Below are 12,585 nucleotides of genomic sequence, written 5' to 3'. Positions count from 1 at the left end.
GTGTGCCGCCGTTACTTTGCACTTTCCTTTAATTAGTCTCAAACATATAAAAATGCAAACTTGCTTATAGTCTTTCCCTAAAAAAACCAAGTGCTTGCACAAAGCCGCAAACTACAATCATATAATTAAATAAATATGCTTGATAAATAAACAACCAAATAAACATAGCTTCTCACAATTAAAAACCAAATTTTTTTGTGTAAATTTGGTATCAAAGATTGATATTTGTAAAGAAAAACCATGGAAGAACCATGATATATATATATATAGGATTTTTGGGAATATGGCAGGGATTTTTTTAAATTTTTTGAAATTTTTTCGGGTATTTTTTTTTTCTTCAAATTTTTAATTATTTTTGTATTATTTTAAAAATAAATAAAAAAGAGCGATATAGGCTACTCACTCCCAATGGTCCGCACATCTGTGCCGTTGGTTTCAAAAGGCATGTTAGAAAATTAAAAAGAAAAAAAATAAGACCAACGGTCCTTTAATTTGGACCGCATATCCACCAACATGCCTTTAATCCTAACCTTTGGTGGTTTGCACGTGCGCTAGGGAGACTCACATAGATCGACCCAACATGCGTGGCCCATGCCCACCTCTGAGGCGTGCATCGCTGTTGGTGCTTCTTAATTCTCTCTCCTTCACGTGGGCTCCCCAGTTGGATTTGGGTTTTGGTTACACTAATACCCATATATTGGTATCACTTTGGGTCTCATGTTATAATGGGTCACAAATTCTATAGTGCATGTGTAACCAATTTGTGACCCAAAATAGGTTTTAGGCCCCCATTCCAATGCTGTAGTGCAAGGCCTAAAGAGGGGAACAATGTGGAAGCAAAAAGTGTGGTTAAAATGATGATTCAAAGAGATATTAAACCTGATACGGTTATATACAATTCACTTATGAATGATTATTATTTGCAAGGAGAATTGAAGGAAGCAAAAACAGTTTTTGATCTAATACGTAGCAAGGGTGCCATTGCTGATGCTTATAGTTATAGCATATTAATAAACAAATATTGCAAGCATAAAAAGATTGAAGAGGCCATGAGGCTTTTTGAAGAAATGTCTCATAAGGGACCGGTTCCAAATACCATTACTTGTAACACTCTTATGGATGATTTTTGCAAAGTGGGGAGATTACAAGATGCTCAAAACTTGCTCTCTAAGATGCAAGCTTGTGGCCAACATCCAGATGTTAAAACTTATGCTGTTTTACTAGATGGCATTTGTAAGAACCAACAACTTGAAATGGCAATAGAATTATTTAGAGAGATGGAATGCAAGAAGTTGGATCTAAATATTGTGACATACAATATTTTCATTGAAGGTTTGTGCATAGCTAGAAAAATTGAGTATGCAAAGGATGTCTTTTGCGGTGTATCATCAAAATGATTTCCACCTTCTGTCAGGAGATACAATATAGGCTTATTTCACGATTTACTATTCAAAACTGTTTTCTCCCCAGATTACCATCTGAAAGTTTTTTTGTTCCAGATTATCACTTATAGGCTATAACTTACACTTGTGTCCTATTTTACATTGTTCTGTTAACATTTCTGTAAAAAATGCTAACATGGCTGTTAATGCTGACGTGGCGCGTTGGATGTGCGCCATGTGTCATATCTTTTCTTTTATTTTTGGATTTTTGCTTTTTTTTTTTTTTTTACAAACGTTGAAAATTAATTAAAAATAGCTCCGGACTCACAAAAATACATGAAAAATTCTTACAAACTCATTTTGAAGAGTACTAATTTACTATGGCTCAAAATACCAATTTTTCCCTATGAGTGTTTCCAGAAAGTTTGGAAAGTCCAAATTTATTTCTAGAAAATCAGAATACTCAAGACTCTTTAGAAATTCATAGGATAATTTCCTGAACTCCAAAAAATATGAGGTCTGCATCATTGGTGTTCTAAAAACTAACAATACCTTTCTCATAAACACTTGCTACCCAAACGACCTCCTGGTCTTAGGAAAACAAATTTCCCTCTATAAAATAAATTATAGAAAAATTTTACAATTTCTGTAAAGTCTCGAAAGAATTCTCTAAAATAGTTTTTTGGTAATTTCAAAATTTTTTTTGAGAATTCGTTCGAGACTTTACAGAAATTCTAGAATTTATTTAATATAGAGAAATTTTGCTTAATTTCTAGAAATAAATTGGGACTTCTCAAATTTTCTAGAAACATTTAAAGGGAAAAATTGGTATTTTGACCATATAGTAAATTAGTACTAGTCAAGATGAGTTCATATGATTTTTTGTGTATTTTTCAGAGTTCGGAGCTATTTTTAATTAATTTTCAAAGTTTATAAAAATAGGAAAATAGCAAAAATCTAAAAAAAAAAAAAAAAAAAAAAGATGTGAGACGTGGCGTACATTCAGCATTAACGGCCACGTCAGCATTTTTGAGAGAGGTGTTGACGAGACAGACGTGTTGACGGAACAAGTTAAAATAGGAGACAAGTGTAAGTTAAGGTGATAACCTGAGACAAAAAAACTTTTAGATAGTAATTTAGGAATGAAAAACAGTTCTAGGTGGTAAATCGTGAAATAAGCCTAATGATTAATGGACTTTGTATTGGAGGCCTAATATGTGAAGCAGAAAATTTGCTTAGAGGAATGAAAGAGAGAGGCTGTTCTCCTGATGATTGGACTTATAACACAATTATCCGAGTGTTTTTTTAATAATAATGAGACATTAAGGGCAGTGGGACTTACTCATGAAATGGTGGAGAGGGGTTTCTCTGCAGATGCATCAACGACGGAATTGATAGTCGATTTATTGTCCAAAGATAATGTAGATCTTGCTTTGTTGGCATTGGTAACATGATTTGATTGATTTGCATCTTTGAAAATTCAAATTTTATTTAGATCCTCCTCATTATCACAATGAACTTTGAAACTACTGCACTTTTGAAAACAATGGATGTCGTCTATATGTTATCTATTATATATCCATCATGTGAAATTTATGTCTTTTATCATGTAGATTTTTCTGGTCTATGGAGCTGGGTGTGAAAGTTTGTTGGTGTGGTAGTTGTTGCAGGTTGGTTGATTGTGGTGGTGGTGCAGTGATAGTTTGTTGTGTTGGTAGAGGTTTTATGGTCAAAGTGGTTCACAGTGCTTTTGGGTATGCGAGGACCTGGTATGACCTGGTATGGTTCTTCTTTCGAATGGAACAAAGATATCCCCGAAAAGTTAATATGTAAGTTTAGTTTACACTAGGTAGATACTTTCGAGTGTAACCTTGTATTTTCTTTGGACTCTATGTTTTAAATGAAAAAAATTCTGTGATAATATGTCACTTCTTTTACATAGAAAATGATGTAGGGACCAAAACGATTAAAAGGATGGCAGATTTTCAAATGAAGTACAAGTGGAGTAAATGTCATGCTCATTTAAATGAGGTTTAACATGTTATTTAAAAGCTTCTTAGCCATATTGAGTGGATACCATATGAAATACATCAAATAGCTCAGTTGGTCGATTCAGTTCAAAATGCCTTTTCACCTGCAATCTCAAGTATTTTCAATATTGTCTTAATTTTTGGTATTATCTTTGGTGAAATTTGTATTGTGAACTTGCTCCAATCAAGAAAATGAGCAAAGGGTAATGAAACGCCAGAAAAGGGGAAACCAAAAGTTTTCCCAACTTCTTTCATTTTTGTAGTAATTTAGGCCACCGTTTGGTCAATTTGGCCTCTGATTACTCTGATTCTCTGAAGATTGAAGGCCTCGCCTCAGGTATTTTAGATCCCAAAAAGCTTAAATTTTTAAAGAACGAGTTAATAATGAATATCAAGCTAACAACTATCACTTGATAATAAATGGAACTGACGTAAATTCAATCCAAAATAAGAAGTGATAACCAGATAAACTGACATTATCAAGGCATAAAGTTAAATTACTCAACCAACAAAGCATGGCTTCTTTAGAAGAGGATTAAAAACCTTCTCTGCCAGATCGCTAAGTAACCATCCTAGAAAGCATGGTGCTGAAAATCTCAGTTTGGTATCTAACATATTCCTTTTGTTTATCTTTTAACTCCTTGTACCCAAGCTTCACCTCTCTGTAATAAAATCAATAAAGATGAATTCAATAAATTAAAAAATGGAGCAATTTTTACTTAAAGCAAGCACTCCTGCTTTTTTCTAACTCCAACTTTTCCAAACTTTGGTGTTAGAGGTACCTGTTTTTGGGATCTATAATCAATGCTCTCTTGATATCTGCCTCAGCTTTTTCTAACTCCAATATTTTCAGGTATGCTTGGGATCGTCTATATAAAGCTTTGACATTTAATGGATCAACTTCTAAAACCTGTTGTCATTTTAAAAAAAAAAACACACACATCTAAGACCTGTTATGGAGTACAAAAATGTTCATATATAAAAGCTTAAGTGTGTAAGGCCATTCAGCACAGCATCCAAGTTTGCATATCTGACATGCCACTGAGGAACATTGGACCACATTTCAAGTCCATGTTGTTAGGGGGAAAAAGGCCTTAATCAATTTTCAGCTAGAAGTCTCAGTGCTGTCACCGCATCACAAACTGATTATGATATATGTTCTTTTTCCAGGATGCTAATGCAAGCACCAATATTATGTCAACTATTAAACTTATTCATTGTATGGCTGCAATTAGTGAGCTAAAAAGACTGATGAGGAAAAAAAAAAAAACTACAAATCTTTAGATCAGAGGCTATGATGAACACATGAACTTATAGGATGTACAATACAACAATGGAGAAGATTAATCTCCCAGGAAATGGACCAAAGTACTATGGAGTTTGCACCTCTATCATTCAGGGAAGTTCTTTTTTGTACATTAGAATGGAATCAAACTCATAACCTATGTGCTCCTCTGTCTGTCTCTGTGTGTCTGTGTGCCTGACTCACTCACTGTATATTTTTTTTTTTGTTGGTAATTTAGTTCTTTTCTAATAAAATCCATTTTTTCCTTATCACATAAATTAGCCTAATATTTACAACAATTGAGTTGCTGCAATATATATTTGAGAACATGGGGGAGCAATGGAGATGCTCCCCATGAATGGTGATGCATCAACCACTTCGTACAGTACTTTTATCCAATCAACCGATCGATCAAGAGGCTAATCTCTTTTGTTTAGGCCAGTAGCTAAAACAAAGTCCTCGCTTTCTCTTGAAAAACAGAACAAGGGAAGGGCAGTAGTATAGCATTAGCTTCATTGAACAAGCTCAACCTTGAACTTGAAAAAGAAAGGCTTTTCTTTTTTCCATCTGATTCAATGTCTTATTGTTGGATTAACATGGGGAGCAACTGGACCAGATCTCATACCAATAAACCTCAATAATCAGATTCCAACATCCAAAAGAATCTCTCTTCGAACAATAAAGTCATGGTTGTTATTGTGTTTTAGTCAATGCAACTGTTTAATAGCTATTACAATGCATGCATGGATAAATTGATGTATACACGCATGAGAGTCGCTCCAGCATGCACGGACAATCAAAGGGAGAGTTTCCCCAGGAAGCCAATCTATGTAAATGCCATGCACATGTCAACAGATACTTTTTAAATGAGGTCATCGATCACTCTATATGTGAGAGATAGAGAGAGAGAGAGAGAGAGAGAGAGAGAGAGAGAGAGAGAGAGAGAGAGAGGCAAGGAAGGAAAAAATACCTTTGTGCACACTCTTGAAGCTTCAAGATACTCCCCCAGCTTAAGTTTGCAAGCTGCATTGTTCAAATTACATGATAACCGCAAGGCATTTGCTGCGCTCTTCTCATCTTCAGTGAAAGAGTGGTCAAAATCAATATACTTTGCAGCCTGCAGGTAGTGGTTAAAAATAAACTTCAGATTTTAGAATGGCACTCTTTTAAATTGGGGGTAGCAATTTTCCCACACTTATTTTGTGCATTTGCAATCCTCCCCCTTAATTTTATGCTTTTATCAATTCAACTACTAAAACAGTAAGATAAGGGAAGGAGTGCAAATATACAAAATTGGAGTGTGAAAATGGCCAACCAAAATTGAATCACATATATAATCTGTAAAGGTATTAGGGTAGCATTCCTTTTCATATATTTTAGAAGCACGCCAAAACTTCCCAGTCTTGAACCATGCATTTCCATCCTTCTTTTTCTTCTCACAAGCTTCCAATTTCTCACGAGTATCCATCTTCCAATATGGTCTCTCCTGCACACAAAATAGAATACTAGAAGAAACACACAACAGAGTTCAAATGCTATTGCCAGTTCTTCTATCAATTTATGCATTTTGAATTACATGATGGTTGTGGCAATGATTATTGTTATAGATTTTGAAATTAAACTGGAAAGAAGACTTTCTGCAGTACTTCCTTAGAGTTGTACCAGTAATTCTATGCAGTACATCTCTAAGGATAACCATCTCCACCCCCTTCAATATACAAGTTTTGCATAACTGGGAAAAGAAAAGGCAAAGGCAATTGAGATCTTAAAAAGTAATGGTGGACCACTATGTCAATGTGAACTGAAGTAAATCAAAAGCTTTGGGAGCATTGTACCTTAATAAAGTCAATCAACTGAACCTCATAATGTAGCACTGAATTTGTAGCGACCACTCCTGAAACATCGTAGCCACACAAATACTCTGCACCAAGTATCACGAGGGCTTGTTCTCCTTTCTTCATTGTCATGATTGCTCTTTCTAAACCCTCATTTATTTTCTCTGGAAATGCATTGGACAAATGAATGCCAATGTTTCATAATCAGGGAATTGTATTGTTAATTTCAAAAGGGCATATGTAACCTTTTAGACTTAAGAACTCAAAAGGTTCCTCCTCGGCTCCCTTTCTATCAAAAACTGTTCCATCTTCTAGCTTACCAATGTATGCCACTGCAGAAAATAATACTAGGAGCTTTAACTTCTTGATTTATCAAAAATTTTAAAGTTAATTGAATTATGAAACACAAATGCATTATGTTCATAAGAAACTACCTCTCACTAGAGTTCCTTCCTCAGGATGGTCAAAGCCTTCACCAACCTTTGAGATCTTTTTAAGGACTTTCTTATCTCCTGTGACATCAATGATGCTCTTCCACGAAACTAGCTCAAGTTGGATTGTTAAATTGGATGCAGCTGGTACAACACCATCGATCTTGATTTTCCCATTGACATTTTCTCTAAAGTCATCTGAAAAGGTTTGACTTAATATGGATGAATGCTCTTGGTAGAGTATGGATGAATGCTCTGTTGTTAATTTGGCTCGCATTTGAAGATTTCCTGGTTCATGGGGGATTTCCATGGTATTCTAGGATGAAGTTAGGAGTCCAAATAGGTGTTGGAAGGTTATTAATTCCTGGTGCGTTTTGGACTTCGTTTTGGGCAAGTTTTGAGGTTTTCCTTGTGTATAAAGGAAACTTATTTCCTACTCAAAGTTAAATTTCTTCCTACTTTATCTAGGATTGTAATCTAAGGCCTATGGTTATAAATAGGACTTTAGGGGCTTAGAAAAACGTGAGAGAATCAGATTAGAGTGAGCAAGTCCTTAGGATTCTTGGGAGGCACACAATCTAGAATTGGTGAGATCAAGATTAGGTAATTAATCTTGGGTGAGAGATCTAGGGTTTTGGGAAACACTTTGTGAAAGGGTGTACAAGGGATTTGGGGATTGGGTTATGTGATTTAGTCCAATTGTAATCTTAATACTTATTATTCTCATAGTGAAGAACGGAGATCTCTCCCGGGGACGTAGGCAGGAATTTTGCCGAACCTCGTAACAAATCTCGGTGTGATTGTGTGTGCTTGTTGGTTTATTATTTTCTGTTTTCTTGGCTGTGTTTGTTATTTATCTTTCATCGAATTATTGCTTGTACGCCGTGACGGTGGGAATTAAGATTTAATTCTCAAACTACATCAACAAGTGGTATCAGAGCCAGGTTTCGTGTTCATCGATCGTGGTTCCGTGTTTATCGATCGAGGGTAGTTTGTCATGGCAGCGGGAAGTAGTGGTGTTTCATCTTTTAAGGTGGAGCAATTTGATGGAAGAGGTAACTTTACTCTATGGCAAAAGAGAGTGAAGGATGTCCTAGTTTCGCAAGGCGTGGCACGCGCTTTGAAGGGAAAGGAAGAAGGAAAACCGACAAAGATGACAGATGATGACTGGGAAGACTTGGAGTGCAGGTGTGTAAGCACAATTCGGCTTTATATTGCTGATAATATTATCAACAATATAGATGAAGATTCTGCCCCGGAATTGTGGAAGAAACTAGAAAAGCTTTATTTAGCTCAGAAGTCTATGGCCACAAAGTTGAATCTGAAGCGGGACATATATAAGCTGAAGATGGAAGCGCGTGCAAATCTCATGGATCATATGAACGTGTTCAAAGGACTGCTGCATCAACTCGAAAGAGTTGGGGTAAAGATTGAGGAAGAAGATCGAGCCCTCTTACTTCTAACCTCACTTCCTGATACATATGACAACATAGTGGATATCTTCTTGTATGGTAAGGATACACTGAAAATGGAGGAGGTCGAGTCAACTCTCTTGTCTAGTGAAAGGAGAAAGAAAGTTGAGGATAAAGATTCCTTGTTTGTTGCTCATGGTCAAAGAGGAAGGCAAACTACCAAGGGTTCTAGTGATAATAGCAAGGCTAGATCAAAGGGTAGTGGTAAGGGCTGGCAGTGCTACAAGTGCAAAGAGTGGGGACACATAAAGAAGGACTGTCCGACTTGGAATAAGAAGGATGGTCATGGCTGTACAGCGGTAGCAGACTATAATGAATCTGGAGAACTTCTCACAGTCTCTATAGGTAACACTTCTTCTCATGGTGATTGGATATTGGATTCGGGTTCTACTCACCATATATGCTCTAGGAAAGAATATTTTGAAAAGTTTCAAGAATCAAAGGGAGGATCTTTCTCTTTGCCTGACGGGTCCAAAGTTGACGTCATGGGGGTTGGAACGGTGAAGATCAAGATGTTCAATGGGGTGGAGCATACTTTGGGTGGAGTCGCTTATGTCCCAAAGCTACAAAGGAATTTGATATCCTTGAGTAGGTTGGATTCCAAGGGCTACCTGGTTTTGATAGCAGGTGGAGTCATGAAAATTACTCATGGAAGCATGGTCCTAATGAAGGGAGAGAAGTGTGGTGGTTTATATCGTTTGATAGGAACTCAAACCTCGATGGTTGGTTGGAAACGGAATGCACAAGAAATCAAGCGCTTGAGGAAGGTCTCGTTTGCGGGTACAGCAGAGACGGTTGTGACATGTTTCCAAGGTTCAAACGATGGTGAGAAAGGAGATCCTACTGGAGGAGGGGGTGAATCGAGGCCCCTCTTCGGTGCTAACCGGTAATTGGTTACACGATGCAGCTGCACATAGGTATTGGCCGTGCGAATCAAGGGTGGACCATAGTTTCTTGATTCGGGTTATGTGTAGTTGGTACAAGGTCAAGGCCAATGGTATTTGGTGCAAGGTAATTTGCATGATATGCTCGCCAAGGTGGAGATTGTTGTTAATTTGGCTCGCATTTGAAGATTTCCTGGTTCATGGGGGATTTCCATGGTATTCTAGGATGAAGTTAGGAGTCCAAATAGGTGTTGGAAGGTTATTAATTCCTGGTGCGTTTTGGACTTCGTTTTGGGCAAGTTTTGAGGTTTTCCTTGTGTATAAAGGAAACTTATTTCCTACTCAAAGTTAACTTTCTTCCTACTTTATCTAGGATTGTAATCTAAGGCCTATGGTTATAAATAGGACTTTAGGGGCTTAGAAAAACGTGAGAGAATCAGATTAGAGTGAGCAAGTCCTTAGGATTCTTGGGAGGCACACAATCTAGAATTGGTGAGATCAAGATTAGGTAATTAATCTTGGGTGAGAGATCTAGGGTTTTGGGAAACACTTTGTGAAAGGGTGTACAAGGGATTTGGGGATTGGGTTATGTGATTTAGTCCAATTGTAATCTTAATACTTATTATTCTCATAGTGAAGAACGGAGATCTCTCCCGGGGACGTAGGCAGGAATTTTGCCGAACCTCGTAACAAATCTCGGTGTGATTGTGTGTGCTTGTTGGTTTATTATTTTCTGTTTTCTTGGCTGTGTTTGTTATTTATCTTTCATCGAATTATTGCTTGTACGCCGTGACGGTGGGAATTAAGATTTAATTCTCAAACTACATCAACATGCTCTTGGTAGAGTAGTGGGAAAAGTGGAATAGAACCCACCAAAATAAATTATAAAACCAAAAAAAGAAATTCTTACTGATTTGACAGGAACAAGTACCAGCATCAACTTACAGGAGGAGAACTTCACTGCTAGCTCTGCTTTCTCACCTCTTCTCATTGTCTTCACTGCTTTGCATATGGAAGAACATATTTGACCTTTCAGAAGGAAAAGAAAACTTATATATTAAACCTTATGATGACTGTAAACTCTGTGTTCCGTAAATTTCTGAGATGTAATGTAAAAGATAAGTTACGAAGTTCAACTCACCATCACCTATATGAAACTCCATACCATCATTGGATTTCGAGACAAGTGTACCGTTGTCAAGCCTTATCTCATACTTCACTACAAATATGTAGAAAAAAAAAAAATACAATGGCCAGCCATTCAAATTTTTGCAAGAAGTCAAAAACATTGATGTATCTATGAACACAGCGAACTCCCTACTAACAAATTTAGCATGCCCTATCTTCACAAAAAAAATCCTTGGCCCCCTATGTGAACAATGCCTTCAGGTATCTATTAAGCTTCCATTGTTGTTTCAGTCAGTTTCCACTGAGTATTAGATCGAACCAAAGTGTCTAATATGGAGCTCAGAAGATGCTAAACTAACACATAGAACCAAAGTCAAGGATAGTTCAATGCAAGGTAGATTTCTTTTTGAAATTTCGACAGGGCTTATGATTTGGGGCAATCTTTTGCTTTTGAAAGGCGTTATGTCAGACTTGTCAGCCTGTTGGGTTCATACAGTTAGGCTTCTGGTATGTTTATGTAACACTTCTCTCTGTCAACCATTATTGAACATAAAAGTCTAATATAGAAAAGAAATTTGGAGTATATAATTTCTCTGTAAAACAGGACACCATATGATTTTTCAGACCACTTAAGAGCAACCATTTTTTTGTATAAGCATTTACCAAAAACTTCATCACCATCTCGGGGTGTAGCCCATCCCCCACCCTCCTTTGTTATCTTCTTCAGTATTCCACCATCACCAGTTAGATCCCTGATGATGCTCCAAGATAGCATCTCAATGTCAAAAATGAGAGTTGAATTGGGTGGAATGAGGGGCGGAGAACCGTCTTCCCCATATGCCAAGTTTGGCGGTATTGTAAAGATTGCTCTCTCCCCCTTCTTCATTGTGGAAACCCCTTCATCCCATCCCTCAATAACTTCACCTGACATTGAATTCAAGTGTCAAAGAAAAGAAAAATTGGAGGCAGTCTAATAAGCAGCCCCTCACCTCAGCAAGCTGGAAGCAATTGTGCTACAAACCAATGAAGACCTCTCTCCAAACATGCAATAGACTGAATTAGAATTGCTGATTTCATGCCTAATATTACATCTAGAAATTTGAAGAATATATATATATATATATATAATATTGAGAATAGATGGGAGATGTAAAGGCAGTCCATTCTTACTCTTCATTACAGTTTTGTTTCGAAACACATCCATGATACTTACACTTCATACTCAAGTAACTATATAGCAGCAGCCCATATCCAAAACAAGAAAAAAATAAACACCTAATTGATTTTCAATACGAATTTCAGTGCAATTCATAATTAGATTAAAGTCCACTGAAATTTTTCTTCTTGTTGGCTAATAAATTCAGATGAGAAATTGTACCGAGTACAAAATGAAAGTAATTATCTGTTAAATAATTACTTGATAAATTCAGTGCTTACATTGGCCTATCTTGAACCGAAATGGAGTTCCTGTATCATGAGTTGAGTCAAGATGTGCCCCTCCTTTGATACGTCCGCTGAAATGTACTAAAACATGAAGTTCCACTATAAGTCAGATGACTGACACACTCTCACTCTCTGTTTGGCTACTGAGAAAACGAAGGGAAAGATTCGAAAGAAAGAAATTCTGTCGAAAATGATTCATGATCGATCACTCATGATTCTTAACAAACCAGTAACAAATATGAGACTCAAGGTTCTTCCCTTTTTTTTTCATTGGAAAAAAAAAAGTTTCTTCCTTTTTTTTTTTTTTTTCTTTAATTCTTTTGGTTCAATTTCAGTTTCCATCATTCCCCTTTCAATCTTTCAATACCGTTTCTCAGCAACCAAACAAACCACTGTAAACTTGTAAAGTATAATTGATGGGTTGTATTAGTAGTACCTTCAACCTCGTCCCCACGAGATGGAGTTTGCCATGAATGTCCTTTTCTGAGAATCTGCTTCCTTAGGCCTTGGTTCCCGATTTCCATAACAGGCAAACCTGAATTTTGGACTTTCTTCAGTTTCCCAACTGGGTTTGAACTTTGAAGGAGGAGTCTGCCATAACCATAACCATAATGAATTTTGAGAGAGAGAGAGAGAGAGAGAGAGAGAGAGAGAGAGAGAGAGAGAGAGAGAGAGAGAGAGAGAGAGAGAGAGAG

The 12,585-nt window shown here is 36.8% G+C and overlaps 1 protein-coding gene across 1 annotated transcript; it reads right to left on the bottom strand.

Moving 5' to 3' along the window:
• Window positions 1-3,809: 3,809 nt before the first annotated feature.
• LOC147282556 (70 kDa peptidyl-prolyl isomerase-like) lies at window positions 3,810-12,553 on the bottom strand. The gene is made up of 12 exons (XM_086247775.1): window positions 12,327-12,553; window positions 11,885-11,971; window positions 11,111-11,371; window positions 10,461-10,538; window positions 10,265-10,348; window positions 6,967-7,161; window positions 6,778-6,864; window positions 6,533-6,696; window positions 6,063-6,183; window positions 5,668-5,816; window positions 4,195-4,322; window positions 3,810-4,074 (listed from the first exon to the last, which is right to left on the bottom strand). The coding sequence occupies exons 1-12, from the start codon at window positions 12,412-12,414 to the stop codon at window positions 3,972-3,974; spliced, it is 1,545 nt and encodes a 514-aa protein (XP_086103901.1). The 5' UTR covers window positions 12,415-12,553; the 3' UTR covers window positions 3,810-3,971.
• Between the last annotated feature and the right edge of the window lie 32 nt (window positions 12,554-12,585).

The sequence above is a fragment of the Dryas octopetala genome, chromosome 6, assembly GCF_963921425.1.
Source record: "Dryas octopetala chromosome 6, drDryOcto1.1, whole genome shotgun sequence".
In the NCBI taxonomy this organism is placed as follows: Eukaryota; Viridiplantae; Streptophyta; class Magnoliopsida; order Rosales; family Rosaceae; genus Dryas; species Dryas octopetala.
Note: the sequence above shows the minus strand (reverse complement) of the source record. Positions and strands in the feature narration are given on the sequence as shown.

Excerpts from the sequence above, each read along its gene's own strand:
- LOC147282556 (XM_086247775.1), bottom strand. The coding sequence starts at position 12,414 with ATGGAAATCGGGAACCAAGGCCTAAGGAAGCAGATTCTCAGAAAAGGA. Across the intron at positions 11,972-12,326 it reads TCGTGGGGACGAGGTTGAAG|TACATTTCAGCGGACGTATC; the intron begins GTACTACTAATA and ends TTCATGTTTTAG. Across the intron at positions 4,075-4,194 it reads ATTATAGATCCCAAAAACAG|AGAGGTGAAGCTTGGGTACA; the intron begins GTACCTCTAACA and ends ATTTTATTACAG.